The following is a 26,373-nucleotide window of genomic DNA, read 5'->3' as shown; positions in this document are numbered from 1 at the left end:
TTACTCGTATAACATTAAAAAATTTATAAAACTATGTACCGTAATTACAATAATTAAGTCACAATAATTTGCAGTCTTTACTTAACTTATTCACATTAAATATACAAATAAATTTAACCCTAGATAGAAACAAAAGATTAACATTTTGGACTGACTTTCCCTTATTCCGTGATACTCACGCAATAAGGTACCTACATCGCATCAGATTGGTGTACATAATTACGGCAGCGAGTATTTTATTTAAAATATGCTTTCAGTTAACTTGAAACGGTGATAAAAACGTCTATTTAAAACTAATAAAACAACAATGATAAAAATCTATATATTTAAAAGAAGAAACTGACTGACTGACTGACTTATAGATCAACGCACAGCCCAAACCACTGGGGCTAGAAACCTGAAATTTGGAATATATGTTCCTTAATAGATGTAGACGCGCACTAAGAAAGGATTTTTCGAAATTCCCACTGGATAGGGAAATATATAAACTTTTTTCGCTTCTTTGTTTGTAGTCGAATCTCTGAAACTATTGAGCCGATTTTAAAAATTCTTTCACCGTTAGTAAGCTACACTATCCCTGATTGATAATGCAAAATTCCCGCGGGATAAAAATAAATTAATTCAATTACGGAGCTGATTTAAAAAAATCTTACATATTATGTGATATGACTATCCCCAAATGACAAAGGCTACTTTTTCTTCGGGAAATTTCAAAATTCCCATGGGATAGAAAAAAACTGAATGCAACTTTGGGAATGATTTTAAAAATTCTTACATCAATTGAAAGCTACACTATTCCTCATTAGTATAGACTACTTTTCTTCGGGAAAATGCAAAATTCCCGCGGGATAGAAATAAGTGAATTCAACTTCGGGTCTGATTTTAAAAGTTCTTTCAACAAAAGTAAGGTACAGTATTACTGATTGACAAAGGATAGGTTTTTCCGGGAAAATCAAAAAAACCCACGGGATAGAAATAAGTAAATTCAACTTTGGCACTGCTTTTAAAAATTCTTTCATATGATATGACTATCCTCGATTGACATAGGCCACTTTTTTTCGGAAAATCCAAAATTCCCATGGGATAGAAAAAACTGAATTCAACTTCAGAGCTGATTTTAAAAATTCTTCCACTAATATAAAGCTACACTATTGCTGATTGGTATAGATTATTTTTCTTTGGGAAAATGCAAAATTCCCGCAGGATAGAAACATAGAAGTAAGTAAGACAATCCAAATTCGGAGCTGATTTTAAAAATTCTTTCACTAATAGTAATCAGCAGTATCTCTGATTGACAAGAATGCAAAATTCCCGTAAGATCGAAATACTTAAGTAAATTCATCATTGGGGTTGATTTAAAAATATATTTTACCAATTGGGAGCTACATTATCCCTGATTGGCATACGCTACTTTTCTCCGGGAAAACGTAAAACTCCCGCGGGATAGCAAAAAGTGAATTCAACTTCAGGGTTGATTTATTTATAATTGTTACTGTAGTGGATAGGACTGTATTTAAAATAAAGGCGGCTGCTTTTGGCAAAATCTTACTATAATGTCAAATAAAACAAAATCTACTCCCGTCACAAGCCCACAGAGAAAAACTAACAAATACAATGTATAAAACCTAAACTGCAAACCTCCACATCATCCCCCCCGTGTAGCGCAGCTACACAACTACAGTCTGCAACCGAGCAAGCTTCCTGACGGGCCTTCTCAGCGTGCCCCCTTTGGTAGCAACGTCAGCGACTCTCACAATGCCATCTCTGCCCGGAAATACTTCCACTATGCGCCCCATCGGCCAAACTCCTCGCGGCATATCTGGGTCAACCACCAAGACAACATCATCTACTTTAAGATTTTCATGTTGGCTCCCTGTGCTCTTCTTTGGCCTCAGACTAGGTAGATATTCCTTAAGCCACCTGCCCCAAAAATGTTCAGAAAGTCGAAGAACCTTTTGCCATTCTTTCCTCAATGAGAATGCTCCATCGTTTAATCGGGCTGGTGTTTGCTGGTTTGAAGAGGTGCCGATCAGGAAATGGAACGGAGTTAGGCTCTCGTACTGTCCGTTTTCGGTGACGTATGTCAAGGGACGAGAGTTCACTAGAGCTTCTGCTTCTAAAAGTAAGGTGTGTAGCAGCTCTTCTCTTGGGGATCGTTCTTTTAATGTTACAAGGAGAGCGGACTTTACTGTTTTCACAAGTCTTTCCCAGCAGCCTCCCATAAACGGTGCCGCAGGAGGAATAAAGCACCATTCTATGCATTTGCTGGCGGCGAAATCTTGGACGCCATCGCTGTAGAACTCGCACATTTGTCTGTTAGCTCCGACGAACGACGTGCCATTATCGGAGAGAATTTTAGTTGGAAGTCATCGACGTGCAGCAAAACGACGTATGCTCATAATGGCAGAATCGGCTGAGAGACTCGTGACAATCTCGAGGTGGACTGCTCGTGTCGTCATACAAGTGAAAAGAGCAATCCATCGCTTTTCTCTGCGCCGACCAATCGAGACCTCGACGGGACCAAAGTAATCTAGGCCAGTGTTCGTAAACGGGCGCTGATGGTGTTCCAGACGCACATCTGGCAGGTCGCCGGTTGGTGGGATATGTGGTGTTGCCTTTCTTTTGGTACAGTAGGTGCATCTTCTTGAGGCCATGCGCACTTCGCTGCGGCAACGAAAAATCCAGAATCGCTGTTTGAGCTCATTTGTGACCAATTCGTTGAAAGCATGGGCAGCTTGCACGTGGTAATGATGAACGAGAAGTCGAACAGCTGGGTGTCGGCCATCCAGAATAATGGGAGAAGTAGTGGCGTAATCGGTGTTCTTCATATGCTTAATACGGCTGTCCAGTCGGAGTAGGCCATCTTCATCGAAAATCGGACAGAGAGATTTCAACTTGCTGGATTTTGGCAAAGGCTTGCTATCACGAAGCAAAGAGATTTCTTCGCTGAATGAGTCTATCTGAGCCTTTCGGAGAATGGCGATTTCAGCCTTCTGTATCTCCATAGCGGACAGCGGTGTAAGCTTAAATGGAGAACTGTTGTTAATAGTTTTAGAATTTGGGCTGTTATGTGCCAAAAGGGATCTAAACTTGTTGGCGCACTGAAAAACGCGTGCAGTTTCACGAATCAGGCGTAACCACTCACTGAAACGTGAGGGATCTGGCAAATCCGATGAAGGTGTAACCAGATGGGTTAGTCCTACATGCACCTTAGAAGGTCTCAACTCTTCCAAGAGGGATGTAGCTTCAGGCATCGATGGTTCTTTAGGCCATTCACTGGACGGCAGAAGTAAGAAATCAGGTCCAGAGAACCATCGCGATAAGTCGATGTCGCGATTCTTAAGTCTTGTCGCGTCATCTGCGACATTCAAAACACCTGGAACAAATTTCCAACTATTGGCATTTGTTATTTCGGTGATTTCACCCACACGATTTGCTACAAATGGTTTGAATGTACGCGCATCGCTGCGAATCCAACTCAGAACTGTGCTGGAATCAGACCACAAATAAATTGAGTCCGGGTGAACTTTATGTCCGGTACACACAGTATTGGCAAAACGAGCTGCAATCAGGCTGGCTTGGAGCTCGAGACGTGGTATGGATGCGGGTTTAAGAGGACTAAGGCGTGCCTTTCCACCAATGAGAGACAGCTTCACCGAGCCATCCATGAATGTAAAACGCCAGTATGCGACGCATGAGTATGCCTCCTCACTTGCATCTGCAAATACATGGAGCTGTCTGTCAATGATCGACTCAGTTTGAAAACCACATCTGTACCAGCGTGGAATTTTGAGATCTGCGATCGTAGCTAGTTGACGAGACCAAGACAGCCATCTTTGAATTGCATCTGGTTGCAACTCGGTGTCCCAATCAAGACCGGTTCGCCATGTTTGTTGGCAGGTCCGCAAAGCTAGGAGTCATATGGGCGATTTCAGTAGGTACACCGAAGAACATACAGCTGCCTCACAGTAAGCACTTCACTGAACTTATGTAAAGCAGAAGTCGGGTACCTGCGTGGTTTTGAATGCATAACCTTCAGAAGTGAACGTTGGGCTCTTTACAAATGTATCACATGGGTCTTAGCAGCCCCTCCCCACACTGTGATGCAGTAAACAATGACAGGCTGTGCCAGGGCCATAATGTCGGGTCGGAAAAAGTCTCAGCGCCGTTTCCCTGGATTATGCGTTGTTATTTGCGTTTAGTGCCATCTAGTCATAATGTAGTAAAAATCTCAGCGCTATCTAGTCATAACCCTGGATTTTGGCTTTGTTCCGGGTAGACGGTTTTTATTATAGAGATTGCAGGTCCATACATAAATAGTCCTTGCAAACGACCTTAAGCGAAGTTTCCCTGCGAAGTGCGGCCGCGTTAGGTAGGGTCATTGCGCTGGTTTCGTCCAATTATCGGAGTTGCCAACTTTGTGATGCGAAATTAATATCTTGAAGTACCCTTACCTTACCCTGACTTACTTCATATTTTTTAAAAGTGTTTATATAGTCTACTTTAGAATGACGTGACAATAAATTACCTTCATAATTTCCCCTAATTTCTTAGGGATAGATATTATAATTAGGGGTTGTACGTTGTTTGGCAGACAACATTTTAATATAATTTCGTTTAACTGTTTTTTTTTCTCATATTATTGTTTCACAGAATAATCAATACATGGAAAACTTACTTTGAAGAACTTTACTTTTTGTTACAAATAAAATTCATTATTTAGGTATTAATTTCATAGAATAACAAATCAAATATTCTTAATTCTTATATTATTTAGTTGATATAAAACTTATTACAAAGAAAAACATTTCTACACGTTTTCATATTTTGCGACAAAATGCATAAGCTGATTGAGTGATTCACTTTCTGGTGTGGTCACAATTCTTACCTAACCTAACCTACTTTTCTGGTAGCGGTTCGCTTAAAGGTGAGGTCACAGTTCTAATCTAACCAAACCTACTTTTCTGATAGCGATTCGGTTTCTGGTGGGGTTTCAGTTCTAACCTAACCTTACCTACGTTTCTGGTAGCAATTCGCTTTCTGGTGGGGTCACAGTTCTAACTTAACCTAACCTATTTTTCTGGTAGCGATTCGCTTTCTGGTAATGTCACTGCTCTAATCTAACCAAATCTAACCTACATAAAATTGGTATATTAAAATGTGTTATGTTTTATAAAATTATGGACAACATAACGTCTATTTTTACATTTTCGTTGAAACAAAACATCGTGAATAAATACAGCGAGAAAAAAATATTTTTCAAAAAATAATTCTATGGTTTGACACAATTGTTAAATAAAATAATTTCATTATAAACTTCATTGAATTATTTTTCGATTAAATATGTTTCATTCAACTAAATAGTAATTGAAACAATAATATTCGAAGTAAAAATACAAGGACTAAATATTATATGAAATATTTTCTGCTAAACGAAATTCTGTGAAATTTCTGTCTGTAAAAGAAGAGAACACCTATAATTTTGGGTATCGCAGTTTAGTGACGAATCTAAATTTAAGTGACAGAAAATAAAGTTCCCATTGTATATTACCTGCACGAAACAAAAGCTAATGTAGGTATATTACACATAAAATAAAATAATAACAAAAATTTAACCGACTACAAAAAACCATGAAAATAATTTTCTACCGGTCTGAAGTCGGTGCCTCAGCACGAGCCGGCAGAATTGGACCTATAGTAGTTTACCTTACCTCCATACTATTTATTCTTCACTCACTCCTGCTGGCTCGTGCTGAGGCACCGACTTCAGACTGGTAGAAAAATATTTTCATGGTTTTTTGTTTTCGGTTCAATTCTTTTTATATATTTTTTATTAGTGTTCTTAAAAGATCTAAGATATAATAGTTTAATGTCAACTGCTCGTCACCTTTTACGAAAAATTGCTTTTTCTGATGCAGAGACGTTCACTATTGAGGAGTCCTGGTGCTTCATCACCCGTTCTATTTCACCATATGGATTACGATGAGCATAAATTGCTTAGCAACTGTATTAAAGTAATTGAAATTCAACCCGTGAAGTACTTGTTCGCTCCGTTGGTCAAATGTGGTCTTCATCATCAGCTCCACTTCACCACGACGGGTCTCTAAGTCAACCTTGTATACTTATATGAAGTTTAACGAAATTCGAATAACCCGCTTCCTATAGCAGATATTCCAATTTCATAAACGAGGATGAGTCAGAGACCCGTCGATATGTACTTATTATTTCGTGTATATCGGTGCCATTAGAACACGTTGTCATTGAAACGGTTGAATTTAAGAGCTGACGATCGAGTGGGCGAACCTAACGCCGCAGTAATACCGCTAGCCTGTTATGACCTAGTATACTTCTGACAATGACGTACAGTGACACAGGAACTTACTTTTCTCAAAAATGGTATGAAATGTTGCCATTACGTCATCAAAAACGTCGTAGAAAGTAACGCATACTGGAGAATAGCTGCTAGTGTCCAGGAAGTAAGTATGAAATTACTTCCTGGACAGTAACCGGTGCCTTTTAAAATTTGGAACCCGTCACAAACAGCGTGCGGGCCGAGCGGAAGTCTTGGGTGTAGTTAACTAGTATTTTGAAATGGGTCCATGACATCATTATCATAATCATCATCATCATCATCATCATGACCATCAATATTATACCAACCATCATCATCATCATCACTAGCAACGACCATCATCATCACCATGACTAACAATCATCATCATCATCATCATCACCGTCAACCATCACATCACAATCACCATCATTTCATTATTACCAAAATCATCATTTTTGAGAAAACCACTATACAAACTTCGACCAGTAATCGTCATCCTGGCCTCGTATCATTGATCAAACTTCTAGTCGTCCAGGATGGCTTACTAACTGGAATCTGCAGTAATGTACTATTACATACCAATTTTGAAGAGAAACAATTGACTCTTATACATATGAAGGTTAAAAGATTTGTATTGTATCTGTATAATATTTTTCACCTAAGATGAGTTCTGTGACGTTTCGAGTTTGACAGTTTTAGATATGTACCATTTATCGAGTGAACTATCGATTTTTCTAAGAGTTTTCAGTGCCTATTTTTGGAGAAGTTGCATTATATTTAAAAATATATATATTTTTCCACTTTTCCGCCCACCGGACCACCGTTTTCTCTTTCTCGCTCGAAATAATCCCTAAAACGAATTACAAACTCCCGACTCTGGGAGTTCAAAACAGTCTTTTTAGACATTATGGCATTTTGCCAAAAAATAACAACAAACTTAACGAGAAACAGTAACAAAAGTCAACAATAATAATAACAGAAATGAACAATAACAAAATACAATGCTAAGAAAATGCAACGGAAACTCAATTCGTATACAACGTACCTACTGACAGTGATACTGACAAGCACTGGCCACAAAGATGGCTGCGGCCGCGTTCCAAATAGCCGCGTTTACAAAATCTTGCAAAATTTGTTTAATAATTTTAAATATCTTTTTAAATATTTTAAATATCATTGTTATTGAATTATGATCCGCGGTAATTGCCAATAATGTTGTGTCACGTCACTACTCTGTTCCGTTTCACACATTGCGTCATTTAAAAATATATATATTTTTCTATCGTATTCGATAGATTTTATTTAATGGATAACGATTGTTTTGATTTAAAATAGAAACTATTTTTAAAAAATATTTTGCGAACATAGTATGCGTAATTCGGAAAATTTTCAAGAGTCACAGAACTCATCGTATGTGAGAAATACAATAGTTGCAAAGGTAAGTGTAGAGAAAATTGGCGACAAAATAATTAACAAAAAAGTAAAATGTTATCAATTCAGTTGTATTTTCTTATGTTTGTTACCTCAGAACTTTTGGTACTGGATTACTTCTAATTAGGTCCCATGTCAACAAATCAGGATCTGGCAAGTGAAATGGAGGTAAATTTTCAAATATTGTAGGGAACCTAAGGTGATTTGCGAATATTTAGTGTGGTTTTACAGTGACACGTCACGCGGGCCCAGAGCGCATCGGGAACTTCACAAACTTTTTGTGCAGGTTTCCTCATGACGTTTTCCCTCACCGTTAAGCTCGTGGTAAAATTTAAATGTATTTAAATGTAAACTTAGAAATGCGAGCCGGGGTTTGAACCCACGATCCTCTGCTTGTGGCAAGGTCGAATATTTATGTACATTTATGTGGTCGCTATATTATGCACTCTATAACCTGGAAAAGGGTTAACATAAATATATTAGACACTAGCAAGTTGCTAAGCAATTTATGCTCGTCGCAATGAACCAACATGGTGAAGTGGAACGGGTCATACTCCTCAATAGTGAACATCTCCACATCAGAAAAAACAATATTTTGCAGGTAAAAGGTGACGAGCATTTTATTTTTATTTTTTTAAAGCGAGAAAAAGTTGTAACAAAAAATTTAACAAACTACCTACAACAAAATCATGAAAATTATTCTCTAGTACTTTGAAGTAGGTGTCTCACTCAACGCGAGCCAAATTATACGGTTATTGTTCCAACTTTTTAATGACCCGAATATGAGGTTTTTTGCAGTACCTATTAAAAAGTATGATGTTACGAGTATGAGATTTGTATCGTACCTACTGAATACTTTTTCGTTCCATATTCAAAATCTGTCTATTTACCGGAGACTTTTGGTCGTTCTCTGGCTGGTTTTAAATATGATTAAGTGAGTACTATATTTATTTCTTAACAATCGGAATATATTTTAAACCTATTGATATTTTTTGTCTTCTAAATATATGTGGTTTTATTTTAACCTTTAATTTAAATGTTCTCGCTGCTCAGGTGAAAATTATTTTCATAGTTTTGAGTCGGTAAAGTGGTTGTAATTTTTTGTTTTGTTATACCAGTAAGTATTTAATGGTACGGAATGTCAAGTATTTAGCCTATGTATGTATTTACAAGATTTTTTTTGCCTGTGTACATGTATATATAATGCCCAAGAAGATATTTAAGAAATACGTAAATGCTATTGGTAACTATCGCAACTGTTAACGCAAATATTACAATATTAGGTAGGTATGTAGGTTACATTATACAGGTTGATTGGTAATTAGACATATTTCGTTAAAGAGTGACTTGAAACTCATTCAATTTAGACCCCTCTAGTTGAAATAATTGCACATTAGCTGTAGTAGCTATAAAAATCTTAAAGGGATGTTCGAATTATCAATCACCCTGTATACACCAAATGGCGTGACTGAACAAGCAGAACGAGGTAGTTAGGATAAACTACAGTTGTTCTGAATTAGACGTAAGTACCTACTTAAATAATGACTTGAAACTTTGTGAATATATGGCACGCAGTGTTGGAGAATCGCTCCTTTAGTGATTTAATTATGTGAAAATGTTTGAAGATAGAAAGTTTAAGCTGATAATGTACGCGGTATACCTTTACTTGCCCGAATTTCATGTGCTATAATATTCAACCGTCATAATATTGTTTCTTATAAATTCATTCTCACTACTCATTGTTTACCATATTAATCAAATGACAGAATCTTTGTTTCCCATAATATTAATTTCAATAAATTTTATTTTTCATAATCATTGTAAGCCATAATATCATTTGCCATCCATGTAAATGGTGAGTATCGACACTATATACTAATAAATCCCATACGTCAAACTAGTCTCTGAATTAGGTAAATTTTAATCACAAAGATTACGTTTGGTAAGAATTGCGACATTTCATTTGTGCGAGCGAGCGAAGCGAGCGAGCAAGACGGTTCGGAGCAGAAGCGACTCGGATAGGTTAGGTTCCGAAGGCTAAGGCGAGCTTTCGATGTTAGGTATGTTTTTATAGTAGCCCGAATAATAAAGATAATAGATAGATTACTAATAGAAAAAAGCAATTTTAATCAAAATAAACACTTTGTAGTATGGCGTTTGAATTTTCTATTAAATATAATATTATTGCACTTAATAATATGGAAAACAATACGTATTGCATTCGTGTCATTATGGCATCTAATTTTCGGGAAAACAAGAATATATCAAATAAATTTTCTAGTAAACGAAACATTCGGGCAAATTAAGTTTCGGGCATGTGAAGTTCGGGATAATGAAATTATGGCATATAACTTTCGAGCAAACAATAGATAACCAATGTACGCACATAACACGTTTCCTAAAAAAGCGGTTAGCTCTCCACTCCAAGTGCTTCCCAAGCAATAATCCCGGTGACTGATAAAAATACAGCGACGGGAGTCTTTTATACGCAGAATCACCTACTTAATATTTCAAGCACCTTACATTTTTGTGTTGCCACTCCCAAACAAATAACTTTTAAAAGGAGAGAATGATAACACTGAATGAATTTAAAGAAAATAACATTTTTACTATTGAAAGGGTGCGAAGTACTAGGTGGGGGTGATGAAATCTATCGCAGCGCTTATGATGGCCAAAAGTAGAAATAGTTCTGGCTCTGTCATCTGTCATACTCATATGAATCTGTCATTAACAAAGCAATTTGCATAGACTTCAACTACCTAATTTTGGTAATGATGCGAGCTTGAATTATTGAACACTGTCCCTGTTTTGTTCTTAATTCCTCTACATCTCGGACATGAAATTTTATATTGAGTGATACTCACAAAACCGGTCTTCAAAATGATACTCATTTTGATCTGAAAACGATATTTAATTTATTACTAGCGATATAAGAACAATTACTTATATAATTTTACTTTTATTCAAAGAAAGCAAAAAGATAGCTTTATCTTTTCATTTTACAGTAAAAGTACAACTAAACATGAAGTAAAAAAACCCTGACATAACGAAAATAAAACACACTTTTTGAATAAATTTTACTTACCTCATTTAATTTTAATGACCAAAAATGAATTCACAACCTTTTGTCCACCCAAATCACGATATCACAGTTATTTTGTATTATAAATTAATACGTTATAGGTTTGATTTTTGTCACTATGTCGCGATGAAATTTCAAAACGTCAGAGCATCGGAGCCATAAAAGTTGCGGACGCTAGGTGGTGCTGATGTCGTGCACAGAGAGACGTTTTGTAAGTGATCGTTAACACACTGTTTTTTTAATCTGATTTTTCTGGAAGTGAAAATGTTATTTATTTAAAAAACTGGATCGATTGGTTTGGAGCATTGGAGGAAGTTTTCGCGTGATCTAAGCGATTAAAGTAGGTATTACTTGTAGCTGTTCTACCCTGGCTGCCTCATTTCAAAACCATTTATTGCCATGATAGGTAGTCAAACAAATTCGATTGTCCAAATTTAATTTCATTACAATAATCATTTATGTAATCTAAAATAATGTCATTGAAGCTAAAATTATGACATGAGTGCTAAAGTCAGTAAAAAATCCTCCTTGAAATCGTCTATTATCGATTATAGACATAGATAATAACTACATACTGTAAGATAATAGATAGATTAACATGGATAAAGAAGGTGGTCAATTGAAAGAAGTAAGTTCAGCATCATTTTTATTTTATATTTTCACAGGATTATTTATAGCTTATTGTACCTACCTACGTACAAGTAGTTCAATAGGTATTATATTCCAAAGTGAACGATATCTGGATTAAAAGAATTCTAAATTAAATATAGACGATTACCTTTTGTTGACTCTTCGGACTTTTCTATAATTTGCACACAATATTATAATTTAACAATCATTGCACAATTATCTCAAAAAGAAAAAAAACAACTCATGGAAATTATAGTATTAATAAAATTTCAACTCATGACATGACTCATGAGACAAATGCGACCAGTTACATTTTAAATCAAAATGCAGCTTTAACCAGGTATAGCTGCAATTCTAGTGAGAGGCACATAGGTCGAGTGTTTGCTTCAGGACAGGTCACTTCTTCGTGTCGGGCACGTCGAACTCGCTGACCTGTGCCTCCACTAGCTGCTTGCTGCGCAGTTTAATAACGGCATGCCCAGGAACGTTAGGGTCGTCCATCTCAAATTCAATTAGTCCTGCAAAATGCACCAATGTACAGCACCAATCAGCTCTAGTGAATAGTTCCGAAATAAGCTGTATTTGGAGCACATGGGACAGAATAAGGTCCTGGGGCTCTGAAGCGTTTCAACCGTTATTTCCCGCATGTTACGAAAATCGACCAATATGTTTGTCAAATAAAAATTCCAATCATCCAACGTATGTTGAAGTGTATGATCGCAGAATTGCAATTAGTTTTAGTCTATATAGTACTTAGAGATTTTCGTAATACACGGGATTCGGCAGTAGTGCTTTAAGAACCCCACCCCACCTAACAGATAGACACGAAATAAACAATGCATAATTGCTTCGCTACGTCTGGTAAGGGTTGCTGTTAAATAACTGCTTAACAATTTACAGCAAAATCACCCTAAGGCACGACAGTCAATGGTCATGATGATTGTCATTACGTTATTGTTTGTTGAAACTGGTAAATGATATTCATACCCAGCTTTACTTCGTCAATGGCTTACCTCCTTCAGCGACGACTTCGTCCTTGTAGTTATCTTGCATGAACCGGGCCAGAATGTTGTGATAGAAAATGTTGGCGGTCTGGCGGACCTCTTTCGTCACCTCCATCTTGGACACGGCACCGATAAGCACGTTCAGCTTCTGGCGCGCCGTCAGTATCAACTTGTCAACTGCGTTACCAAAAGTTAAGTCAAACTTGACACATTCATTCCTCAAGGAACAACGCAGTACCAGAGGTAAGACTAAGAAAATTTAGGGATGGTAAAAATAGCAACGGAGTAACATAAGTTTGATCTGCGTCAACTTTTCTCGGCTACAATGAGTTAAAATTGGTAGGGCATATTTCGCCGCGTTGTAGTTCAATGCTATTTTAATTGGTTGGCAATTTAATTAACACCAATTAGCTCAGAAACAAGGTTGATAATCGTATCGAAACTGTAGCTTTCCCGTCTATTGTCTTGGCTGCTTAGTTGTAAACGTCGCTGCACCTAAATAAGTGCACCAAACGGCAACCACCGTACCGGAAGCCGGCGGTTTGATTCTATTTTAAACGCGACTGCAGTTTATACTTCACTTATTTTGTGCTAAAAATAAAAATCTGCCCATACCCACTGATACTTAACTTTTGTTACCCTTAAATGCAAGGTGTAGGACGTAGCGTACATAGCCAAATAATCCATAATTACCGTAAGCAAGAAATTTTAATGAATTGCAATTGTACCGCATGCTGCACACCATATCGTTTTATAAAGTCCTTCCATTCTACCTGACTCATTTCTTCAGTATACTTAAGCGACAGGAAACTGATAGCGGTTGAAACGATTTAGATCTACCCATTTGTTAAAACCGGCCAAGAGAGTGTCGGACACGCCCAAAATAGAGTTCCGTAGCCATTACGAAAAAAATAGCTATTATTATTTTATATGGAATCTTCCAAGTTTAGGTATATTTTTTACCTTAGGCTGCTATTTACTCTTAAACTACTAATATTTCTCAAGCAAACTTAGCCGTTATAGTTTTCCTTGAAATTTTGATATACTTACTACCAATCTGATTTTTTTCAAATTTTCCACCCACCGGTTTAGATTTTAGAGGTTGGGGACGCTCGATTTTAATGAAAATTTACACTTTAAAGTTGAATATTTCGCATAAAAATTACTGAATCGAAAAATCGTCTGAGCAAACCCCTAATAGTTTTAAAATACCTATCCAACGATACCCCACACCATAGGGTTAGACGAGAAAAAAAAATCACCCCTACTTTACGTCTATGGGAGGTACCTACTCTAAAACATTTTTTTTTTAATTTTTAATTATACCTTTTTGTCGGCATGGTCTACATATATATCCGTGAAAAATTACAGCTTTCTAGCATTGATAGTCCCTGAGCAAAGCTGCGAACGGACAGACAGACAGACAGACATGGCGAAACTATAAGGGTTCCGTTTTTGCCATTTTAGGTCCGTACGTAAAGTGGGGGTGATTTTTTTCTCTCATCCAATCTTGTAGTGTGGGATATCGTTGGATAGGTCTTTAAAACCATTACGGGGTTGCTAAAACGATTTTTCGATTCAGTGATTTGTTTGCAAAATACTCAACTTTAAAGTGCAAATTTTCATTAAAATCGAGCGCCCCCCCCCTTTCCCTCTAAAATCTAAACCAATGGGTGGAAAAATTTAAAAAAAATCAGGATGGTAGTATAAGTATATCAAACTTACAAGGAAAACTATAACGGTTAAGTTTTCTTGAGAATCATTAGTAGCTTAAGAGTAAATAACAGCCTAAGGTATAAAATATGTCTAAACTTGGAATATTCAGCACAAAATACGAAACACTTAAAAAAATATTACTTCACTTTTCGTAATGGCTACGGAACTCTATTTCGGGCGTGTCCGACACGTTCTTGGCCTTTATAATGTATTGTTAGTCTGTAAGGTATTTATTGTATTATTGTATAGGGCATGGTGCCAGTAATAAATGGTTTTATTATTATTATTAAACTACGGTATATAACCACGGCTGAGCTTGAACGCACGGGATGGATCCCTGTCCGTCAATCCGCCGATACATTTTACATGAGCTGCGCCGCGCCTCGTGTACCAGCGCACCCGATTTTTCCGGTCAACATTACCCTGAAATCATTCCCTGGTATATACCTATTTACTTGTTTCAATAAAGTGCACGCACGGCTGCTTCATTATTCCGCTACAAATGCTTTATGCAAATAATGTATCGGCACACTTCGTCAGATTTTAATAAAAATAATTGCTTAATCATTTTACAATAGCTACAAAGTCCGCTACTAATTGACTGACCTATTTGTTGACAGCGTTACGTTACACCTAAACTGGCTGGATTAGCAACAAAGATTATATTTTTGGATTTGAATGTTTATGTGAACGCACAATCATCTAGTACTTCTAAAAGGAATATTAATCATTGCAAATCAAATAAATAACTGCCTATCAATTTATTCTCATCATTTATATACTTTTGTACATCAATTTAATTATTTCAATACAAATAAACTAAATGTTTAGCAAAACTAGTACTGCAGATACTTCGAAAATATACATCAGGACGACATTACTTTTTTCCTGTAATGCGAGACAAATAAATTCTTTTAGGTACAAAAATACTACAAAGCAAATTAACTAGAGCGTGCGTAGATTATATACTCGTTCTCATAGCAAAATAACTTTTATTGACAATTTGGCACCGGAAACGCGGTGGCTCATCTCTTACCATCAGGAGACACACTTACTCGTTTGCCATCCAGTCGAATAAAAAAAAAACAGTACAAAATTAGCTATTACTGCATACATTTGAGAAACAGTTTTTTTCCGCTCAGTGTATATTTTTACAGTAGGATGCTAGAAAATACATATAATTTGGACGTATTTGCCTTGCGGACTCATGTCACTCGTGTCAAATATACAATATGAACACAGTATAACAAGTTTCCCTACAGTAATCCGACGGAGACGACTAGACAAAGCAATCGTGCGGGGCGTGAGGGGTGAGACGAGGGTGGGAGGAGTCCCAGCTGCTGCATAATTCGCCGTTCTTACCTGCACGCACTCACAGTACGTGTCGTATGCACCTGGTGTAGAGATGGGTAGATCCGGATCTGAAGATTCAAAAGAGTCAGATCCTCAAGCGGATCCGAATCACTAGGCAGGCAGTTAAAGTAGCTCATAGTTCTTTAAAAAATACACAATTTAGAATTTTTCAACATCAAAAGGACGAAACGAATCGGTACTTCAGCTCAGTACCTTGACCTTGGTACCGACCGAACCAAGCCGGGCCGGATCGGCCATAGATAAATTAATAATCGCTCGAAAGAACCGGAGTCAATAAAGGAGTCGGATTCAATAAGCAGATTCGGTACCGACACCGGAGCTGGATCTAGTGAGTCAGATCACTTCGCGGAGTTGAGATTACCCATGTCTAACCTGGTGCATGGCACCATAATAAATTTTATTATAAATTTAAATGTTAAAAAACGCGATAGCCCTTGAAGACTTGTCCCAAGCTACTACGAAGTTTATAATAAAATTTATTATGGTGCCATGCACCAGGTGCATACAACATGTACTGTGAGTGCGTGCAGCATATCTTCATCTTCGCATAAATAATGAACTAAGAATTCATCTATTTATATAATTATATTTTTTTTATATATAGTACATTACTGCAGAGGCCATGAAGTAAGGGATTGATAGACGAGTTCGGGGGGACGGGGGACGGGGAGTGCTTTTCTCAAACAATGTGAGGATATATTTCATTCATCCATCCATCCATCCATCCATCCATACATCCATCCATCGCATCGTATCGCATCGCATCGCATCGCATCGCATCGCATCGCATCGCATCGCATCGCATCGCACCGCATCGCGTCGCATCGCATCGCATCGCATCGCACCGCATCGCGTCGCATCGCATCGCATCGCATCGCATCGCAGTATCGCAAATGCTTACAGAGTAGTGGTGGTTGGCTGTTCGTAATTTTTCCTTTGTCAGTTTAATGTTAGTAAGCAAATTTAAAAAGTTAGAGCAGCGGACAATTAATGGATTTTCATACATACTTCATGGCCTAGGCCAAGAAGTTATGTAGGGAGGTGGTAGAAAGCCATAAATGAAAAACTTCATGTCTCCATTTCGTGACATTAACGCATACATTTCCAAGCATGTTTGAAGAAAATTAAATTCAATAACAGGAAGTATATTTTGTTGTAAATACAAACTGAAATATAGATGCACAGAAAAACCAGAAAAATAAGACCATCACTGGGAATCGAACCCAGGTCCTTGAAAAATTTGGAATTGAAATAAAAAATACAAAAAGATTCCAAAAGACCAATCTTAGTATATTTTCTAGAAAAAAGTTTTTTTTTTATTTCAAAAATAGTATATTTTGTTTGATACTTTTTACCCCTAGTAAGTAATAATAATAATTCATTTTGTTTTATATAATTTTGCAATACCAATATGTACCGATTCGTAAAAGACATCTACTTATAGGTACCTTCCAAATTTTAAATTTGTGACAACCCTTCCCTACTTGCGTATTATACTTAAACAGGCTACGGTATCGCTCAAGTTCAAAGGCGTCGGCCTACTGTAGGGAAAACTTGTTATACTGTGATATGAATATGATATGATAACCTCCCATCGTTCGCATTCCGCCGATGATTGCCGATACGGCTCGTAAAAATTCATACGCGAGAAATTCATCAGTTTAAAACTCGAGCACATTTTTTGTAGGACATTAAGCATATCGAAACTTTCATCTGCAGGCAGACATTTAGGAACAAGGTCGTTACAGCGGTGATCTGATTGGATTAATAAAAATGTTGTAGGCACACATAATATATGTCGGTACTCGTAAAATTTTCACGTGTGCCTAATGCTATTTCACACACACATCATGCTGTTTGCACATATAGCATTGGATTGTTAAAAGCAATTCCCTCATTGTTTTTGTATTAATTTTCGAATAGCTTTTCGTTTTTCTTCAATGTCAATTAAGCAGCACTTTTTAATATCTCACGGGGGCAGTTGGATCGTGAATGTAACCGAAATGACTAATCATACCAACATAAAAACAGCAGGTATTGCTTATGTTATAGAATCTATACTATAGATGTAAGCAGTTGGAAAATTTATAGTCTATACCCTAGCAAGTAGTTTGAGATAGAATTAAAGAGTAGGTAGGGCTCATTCTATCTAAATTGCATAATCCCTAATTTACTAATTTCACAAATATTCAAATTGCTAAGGGCTCATAAATCTTGTAATACCTAAATATCAAATTGTCTTGTCCTTAAAACGAACAAAATATCATAATGACTTTGATCTAAAACGTTTTATGTCCGAAATGCCTAAATATTAAAATATAGATACCGAATCACAAATACGACAAAATTTCAAAATTACTTAAACTGAAAACTCCAGAACAACAAAATGTCACAGGTTCAAAATGCCTAAATCGTTTTAAGTTTTAAAAATAAGCTTAACTATAAAGCTTTTATTTAGAGTTTTATCTGTCTGATTTGTACCTACAATCGTATGTTCAATGTATACCACCAAGTGTACATACATAATCTTTATAAGTAATATAGGTACTTCAATGTAAGTGGCCAGCACTTCGATCAACTATACGACTAGATTCAAGGTCCCATACAAAATCAAGGCGAAAAAGTGGCCGTGTTGCTTATATGCCTATAGCTTATATAGCTATATCTGTTTTACCTTCTAAATTAACTTAAAGTATACCTTAAGTCTAAGCAACAAGATCCAAACAATAATAATTGTATATAATACTTCATACTTAAATAATTGTATTGTTGACATTTAGTTTAATTATTATTATCCTTGTTTCGTCTTGTTTCATAGTATTCAACATTTTTTGCATGCCTGGTCATATTTGTCATCATTGAGACTATCAATCTTATAAAATATAGTTTAAACATCTCAACATGAACATGATGTTTTGCAAATAAAATAAATTTCATTTCATTTCTACTAAATTAACTAAATTTTAAATCAATTATTCATGCCATGAAAACAAATAATACAGATAAAAAAAATCTTAAGAAGAGCTTCATCATCATCGTTATCTCAGCCGTAGGACGTGAACCCGCGGCTTTAACCAAGTCATCCGTTCATTTCGTTGGTGGACGTCCTACGCTGCGCTTGCCAATCTGCGGTCTCCACTCGAGAACTTTTCGGCCCCAGCGACCATTCTGTTCTCCGTGCTATTTGGCCTGCCCATTGCCACTTCAACGAGAAGAGCTTAACCCCAGTCAATAAAGCCCCCTCGAGTTCTCCCTGGTGCAAAGGTACCTATCAAACTTTAACTAAATTAAGGTAATTAATTAGTAAATGTATAATCGACAACATTTCGATTTGACGCCGTCAATTCTGTTGATACCGCTGCTTGAATATTCTGTTGTTTGACGTGAATCTGCAATTAACGGCAATATTATAAATATTATACGGCTTGAACTTGAAGCTTTACGTCTTCTTTAATAATATAGCTGGACATAAGTGATAACTCCTCTGCTCCATCTCACCACACTTAATCTTATATTATTTTAAACATTTTATTTAACTATGCCTGCACTTTGGGAATCGCCGTTTTCTGTAATCTACGTCTTTGACTATCTCCAGTTATGTCAAATTTGTCAAAATAAAATCAAACATAAATAGTCGAAGTTTTGTAAGGCTTATAAAGTTCTTCTTATCTTTCTTTCGCTACAATAGATATTCATTCCGCACAGCAAAAAGGATTATTAAGAAATAAAAATAATTAAAAATATATATTTTAAAATGACAACTAGGTACTCCATGAATTTTTTGTTTCAGAACCGCTGATTATTGGCAAGATGATTGGCCAAACAATAAATTATTGATTTTTAAATGTAAACTGCTAATTTTTACGTACGTTACATGAAATATTGGCTTGTACTTTTTTTAATTTATTTACTAATTTATGTTATACAAAAAAAATACAATTATAAGTACTTCGCCAAACTGCAAAATAGTTTGTTGGCGAATACTGCACTCCTTATTTTAGTTATATACCTCTTTAATTAGATCGTATTAAGTACTTCCAACCACGCTGCAATACTACAACTAGCTAACCATTAAAAACCGGCCAAGAACGTGTCGGACACGCCCAAAATAGGGTTCCGTAGGCATTACGAAAAGTAATATTTTTCTAAGAATTTCGTATTTTATGCTGAATCTTCCAAGTTTAGGTATATTTTATACCTTAGGCTGCTATTTACTCTTAAACTACTAATAATTCTCAAGCAAACTTAGCCGTTATAGTTTTCCTTGAAAGTTTGATATACTTACTACCATTCACCCACCGGTTTAGATTTTAGAGGGAAGGGGGACGCTCGATTTTATTGAAAATTTGCACTTTAAAGTTGAATATTTTGCAGACAAATCACTGAATCGAAAAATCGTTTTAGTAACCCCCTAATGATTAAAATACCTATCCAACGATACCCCACACTACGAGGTTGGATGAGAAAAAAAAATCATCCCCACTATGTCTATGGGAGGTACCCTAAAAAAAATTTTTTTTTATATTTATTGTACCATTTTGTCGGCATAGTTTACATACATATTCGTGCAAAATTACAGCTTTCTAGCATTGATAGTCCCTGAGGAAAGCCGCGGACGGACGGACAGACAGACAGACAGACATGGCGAAACTATAAGGGTTCCGTTTTTGCCATTTTGGCTCCGGAACCCTAAAAATAGACATTAGATGTTTATATTTTCTTAATTTTTCTTCATTAAACACGCTTTCAACTTACCTAAAGAAAGATATTCTTTCCGAATCCTTAGTGTAATGGTGTCTGCTTTCACAACTTTTAAACGCACAATTGTGGTATTATTCACGTCCACACGTTGGCTGTGGTTGATGCGTACTGTGAAGTACTGTCAGAAATAATCAAATATAAAAGAAATAAATATTCTCTGGCCGTTTTCAGAGCTGTGACGTTGAATCTAGTACGTATTTTTGATCGAATGGCCAGCACAAAAGAAGATAGTAAAGCAAAATTAAGTATTCTGGCACCTGGTTGTTTTGAACACATTGTGTTCTGCGATAAAGGTGTTGGGATGTTTGTCCATTAAGTATGAGACAAAGCCATTTTAAAATTCAGCCATATTAAGAATATAGTGTTATGAAAAAATAGGCATTCTGGGATTTAGGTCTTTTGACACTAAGTTCCTTTGAAATTTAGGAGTATTGGTAAAAGAGTTCAATGAAATTGAGACATAATGAGCCCATCTCGAATCAAGGTAAGTTGAGCTTTCGCAACCTAATTTTCATTTTTAAGTTGATAGACTCAGCCGATAAAACTACATACTTATAATATAAGTATACCTAAGCTCTTAAGGTATAACATACAAACATAAAGTGTATAGTTTGAAGAGATATTTATTAACCACTTTGATCTCCATGAAAATCTATCGTTTTACAGTTTTAACGCCGCAACAATATTTTAGTAATGAAAACCACAAGCCGGGCGTAACGATTCCAAAAGTACCAACTTGCATGCGGCAATTAAAACTAACGAAAGGGCAAAAAGCAAATTAGAGTACTGTCAGTAAAATTAACATTGAGATTTTTGAAGAATTTACTACTATTTCGGTAGCATATTAGAGCTCCCATTCCAGCCAAGATGCAAACAAGCGTTAAATATATTTTTGACGTTTACATGTCACACTTAGATCAACAGCGAATCAAGTCGAAATAATGTATCAGTTTCATTTAACTTCTAGAACATCTAAATTAAAACGGTTTATTATTTTGACCCACTTCATTCTGTCGGTTACCGGGCAGACAGCGCTACAAGCCGAGTAAATTACACTGGTATATACGAAAGCTGTCGTATATGCCTATACAATTCAATACCGATTTGCCCTGTGATATGTGAAAATGCAATGTACAGTACGATTATCTCCACTTCGGCTCTCGGCAATTCTACAATGATTGAAATCAAGCTTTGGTCATGGCCGCGACAACGTCTAATCCGGCTTTGTATATTAGACAAGAGAAGGTAAAAAGCTTGATATTAAAAAACAAAACAAATAGTAATTTGGTTGTAATTTTTTTACGATTTAAACCGTGACATCCCGAGTGTCTAAGTGGAAATAATCGTAGTGTATCTACCTACGAGACAATTTGGTTAGAATTTTATTCGCTCAACTATACTTATAGCGATTGCGTTTTCATGCATCAAGTTGGTTAGGAGTAGGTAATACGAATGACAGAGAAATGTAAGTACTTACAGTCGGCCTCGAGCTCTGGCACAGGTTGCAGCATGTCGTCGAGCGCATATTGAATGGCAGGTGGCACGCTTGTGTTAGGCCGGGGCGCGTTCGCGGCACCTGCGAACCAAACCCATATATCATCATAATAAACGGCATGGCAGCAATCACCTATTAACAATATAACAAATTCATACATTTCATTTACACATGGCACCGCGACTTGAGATGTTAAACCGTCCATTAACTATTATCCCGTCGACCACATTCACCGCACAACATAGTAACCCCCTCATTAATTATCTACGCGCATAAAGTGGCTGGACCTCCGACAAAAGTGGTGTTGGACGTTAAAGCGTAGGGCACCTATGCGGTTATTGTATGCATAGGTACGAGTAAGTACGCTATTTGAATCTAATAGAGATTACTTACACAAACTGTTTAGAGATTTTATCATTTATTATAATAGGTAGGTACTACCAACAGCTTCAAACGCAATTACGCAAACCAATTAGCAGTTGAATTGGAAAGCTGATATTTCGCAAAAAAAAAAACATAAAAAACACCCGCACCAAGTTTCATATTTATAATCCAAGTGATTGTAATTTTTGGAATTCTATCCCGATCCCATGGGAACATCGGGTAAAAAAGTAGCCTATGTTTTATTCCCGATATCCAGCTACCTGTCTGTATACCAAATTTCATAGGTACCTAACAATCCCTCCAGCTGTTTTAGCGTGAAAGAGTAAACACACAAACTTTTGCATTTATAATGTTACGTACTGTATACCTACAGATAAGTAGCGCGCGAGTTGAATGCAGAGCTCGGGATTGCGATAGTGTTGCGACCTTATTAGAATTAATAATGATGATAAATCTATCGACATACAAAAGGTATGTCGAAAAATTTTTTTTCTTTTCACATTTTTTTTTTAACTTTTGCGCTTTATAAACATATAATTATGTATATAAACAGGACTAAAATCCTAACCCTTTATTTGTTTCATCCATCGTGGTCGCTACGCGTGACTTAACATGATGGATTGTACCTACTCGATTAATAACCATCAACAAAAAAAATGGAAACGAAGAATGAGAAATAAGATGGACTCGGATCAGTCATCATTAAAAACAAAAAAAATACGGGGTGCAACATGAGTTTAAACGCGATCGATATATGTACGAGTACGACACGACAGCTATCAAGGATAGCACTACACTTTAGACGACTGAGGCGAGGCGAGGCGTGTGGATAGCGGGGGGAGAGCCTCCCGCTCGTCACCTCAGGCCCCGACTGCATTCAACTCGCGGGCTATCTGTAGGATAATAAATAACTCTCGACACTAAAATCGAACTGCTCTGCTTTATTATTGTAATTGGCACTTTTTTCGTCCGCGCGTTCAGTCGAATCGAAACAGTAGTTTTTAAGATTCCGTAGTCCTACAAGGAACTTCTCTATGTTTAAAGTGGGGATCATTTTTTTCTCGCCAAGTCAGTAGAGTTTGGAGTATCATTTCATTAGATAGGTCGTTTAAAAACATTACTTATATTATTGTATAATAGCTATTATAATATAACTGACGTAACTGATATAATAACTGACTAACGTATCCACAACACAGTGTTATTAGGTGATTGTAAAATACATGATTATAAAATACTTAGGATATTATATATATCATACACAGATAATAAGTTCTTTAACTAATAACTATATGTAATATCTGCTGATTAGATATTATATTTATTACCGTTTGCACCACTCACCAACACTGGACAAGAGCTGATTAATCTGCTGAAGAGATGTCTTCATCTCAATAATGAGCTTGCCTTTATCGTTCAGTATATTTGTGAGGTTCACCTCCTCACGCTTTTCTGCCTCCGTCTGAGCTTTAAGTTGATTTTTCTCATTCACATATCTACAAAATCACATGAGAGATAGTATAAATTCAATGATTACGGTCGTAAAAGAAGCTCTCAATGCTCGCGATAACGTCATCCCAGTAATGAAAATCGCTTGGTTTGAACGTTTATACAAAAAAAATCAGTACTACAAGGTTTTGTCCTACAAAGGAGGATATTACGTCATAAACATTATGCTCATGGCTGTGCCACTAAATAGTGGGAGACTGCACGTTGATTGATGGCTTGTCCAAAAGGACCGTGCATACGAGTACGCGTGGCCTGTGCCAGAATTTAGTACCCAGGCTTCTGATCATTCTGTTTTTGCAATTGAACGTAAACAAGCAGTACCATTGCATGGGCATTAAGAAGGTAAGTATTCAGCTTCTGTTTACTCAATCCCGCCGCATGGACACAGCGGGCCGAATAATAACATTGGTGTGACAGAATACGCAGCTTTGACGCGTAAAAAAAACAGCGGTGTTATGATGACGCTATTCCATCCAATATAGAGATATGGTATGAAAATAAATCACTCAGCGATGGATAAACACACCTTTTTGCTTCCTGGAATGTATGTAAATGGCTATTTTATAACGAAATCATCAATCTCTTATCCAACAAGAATACACTTACGTCTGACAGATAACTTATTTTCAGTAATAAATTGAGTCGTAGTTGATTTTAGCGTAGCAAAATATCGTCAGATTTTGGAAAAAAAAACATATTTCAATCATATTTTACCATGTGCTTAATAACAAAAATTACAATAATACTGTACCTACCTAATGATTTTATTTTTTCCGCTACATAATGTTGATTTATTTAATTGCATTTGACATTACTTGTTTATTAAAATAAATTTAACTAAATACTATGTCTGGGTCTTAATCTGATGGAATTGGTGATGGATCTGTAAGGATTGATTTAGTTACAAAAATATAGTATTGTAGTATCCCGGCCGACACCGAGCCTGGCTGACCCAGTTTACGTTTATGGCTATTGGCTATTGTAGCCTCGTTGCTTTTTGCTGTCATCCACATTGCAAATGAGGGAAAGTGTTTTATTTCTGCCTTGTCTTGTATTTCCTGCATTACCCGGTTGAGTGGTTATTACGACCTAACATTTCAAAAGGAAACACATTGAGCAAAGGCACTTTGATACATATAGACAGCATTAACTTTTATACTTAAGTTAAAAGAGAAAACTTGACTATAGTTTATACTCCTAAGCCGCTACTATTCATTTTATATTCAATGAATCGATCGAGCTGTATGCATAGGATTTCTTTACTCGTAGTGCTAGCACCAAAGTAGACGTCGCCTTCAAAGTAAAACTTAAAGTGGGGGTAATTTTTTTTCTCATCCAACCCTATAGTGTGGGGTATCGTTGGATAGGTCTTTTTCTAAGACGATTTTTCGATTCAGTGATTTGTTTGCGAAATATTCAACAAGTGCAAATTTTCATTAAAATCGGGCGTCCCCCCCCCTCTAAAATCCGATGCGTGGAAAAATTTGAAAAAATTCAGGATGGGTAGTAAGTATATCAAACTTACAAGGAAAACTATAACGGTTAAGTTCGCTTGAGAATTATTTGTAGTTTAAGAGTAAATAGCAGCCTAAGGTATAAAATATACCTAAACTTGGAAGATTCCGTATAAAATACGAAATTCTTAAAAAAATATTACTTAATTTTTCCGTAATGGCTACGGAACCCTATTTTGGGCGTGTCCGACACGCTCTTTGCCGGTTTTGCTAATACTTGTATGATGAATATAAAATATGTTTGTAGTAGGTACTTGAGTCATGGATGTGTGTATGTATTTACTATTTAAGTATGTATATACCTATGTCTACCCGTTGTTTAGCACCCATAGAACAAACTTTGCTTAGTTAATTCTGGTGTAATTTGTTAGAAGATATTATTATTATTTCATTTATTATATTTATTATGAACTTTGATTAATTATGCTGCATGACTAATATAGAGTACTTTGATATGCATAAGACAATCGTGCTAATAAACTTTATTTTCATCATTAACATATACTTTACATGTCAAGTTATTAAAATTAATCTGAATATTACAGTATTATTTCCTTAGGGGGTACGACTTAAGCAATCTTACCTTACATATTTAAACTAAGTACCTATAAAGTATCATATAAATTGAGTAACTCGTATCGTATAAATTGTGCCCCACACAGCATAATGTTGCGTGCGCGTGCGGCACCCGCACCCGCACCCGCAACGGTGACCACGAAAACGCAGATCGTTTCTGATTTACCCACATTTGAGGTAGGTACTTACTAGAAAATAAAACAAAAAGAAAATGTACGTTTCATATCCCAACGAGGTCAACATCGATAACTACTTCACTCTGTGACGATAAAGTGTCGAACGAGGCTTTTAGCAACCAGATGAACTTCTTTATTTTTAACCCCCGACGCAAAAAGAGGGGTTTTATAAGTTTGACCGCTATGTGTGTCTGTGTGTGTCTGTCTGTGGCACCGTAGCTCTTCGTTTCATGATCATCAGCTCTTTTGTTCGCTGCGGTAGGAATCTTAGACGCATAATGGGTATTTACTTTACTTTCAAACATATTTGGGACCTAAAATTTGAAACACCCATGTATGCTATATAACTATACCAGATTATGGAATTCTCGGCCTGATGCTGCAGCC

The 26,373-nt window shown here is 36.4% G+C and overlaps 1 protein-coding gene across 1 annotated transcript in view; it reads right to left on the bottom strand.

Annotated features, from left to right (window-relative positions):
- Positions 1 to 11,480: 11,480 nt before the first annotated feature.
- The window catches only part of LOC141433564 (uncharacterized), a 43,334-nt gene continuing 28,441 nt past the window's right edge, over positions 11,481 to 26,373 (bottom strand). The window contains exons 8-11 of the mRNA XM_074095663.1: positions 23,556 to 23,707; positions 21,810 to 21,908; positions 12,491 to 12,658; positions 11,481 to 11,995 (exon numbers count right to left, since the gene is read on the bottom strand). Of these exons, the coding sequence (XP_073951764.1) occupies positions 11,874 to 11,995; positions 12,491 to 12,658; positions 21,810 to 21,908; positions 23,556 to 23,707 (541 nt within the window). The 3' untranslated portion in view covers positions 11,481 to 11,873. The remainder of the gene's footprint in view (positions 11,996 to 12,490; positions 12,659 to 21,809; positions 21,909 to 23,555; positions 23,708 to 26,373) is intronic.

This window comes from Choristoneura fumiferana, chromosome Z (genome assembly GCF_025370935.1).
Source record: "Choristoneura fumiferana chromosome Z, NRCan_CFum_1, whole genome shotgun sequence".
Classification (NCBI taxonomy): Eukaryota; Metazoa; Arthropoda; class Insecta; order Lepidoptera; family Tortricidae; genus Choristoneura; species Choristoneura fumiferana.
Note: the sequence above shows the minus strand (reverse complement) of the source record. Positions and strands in the feature narration are given on the sequence as shown.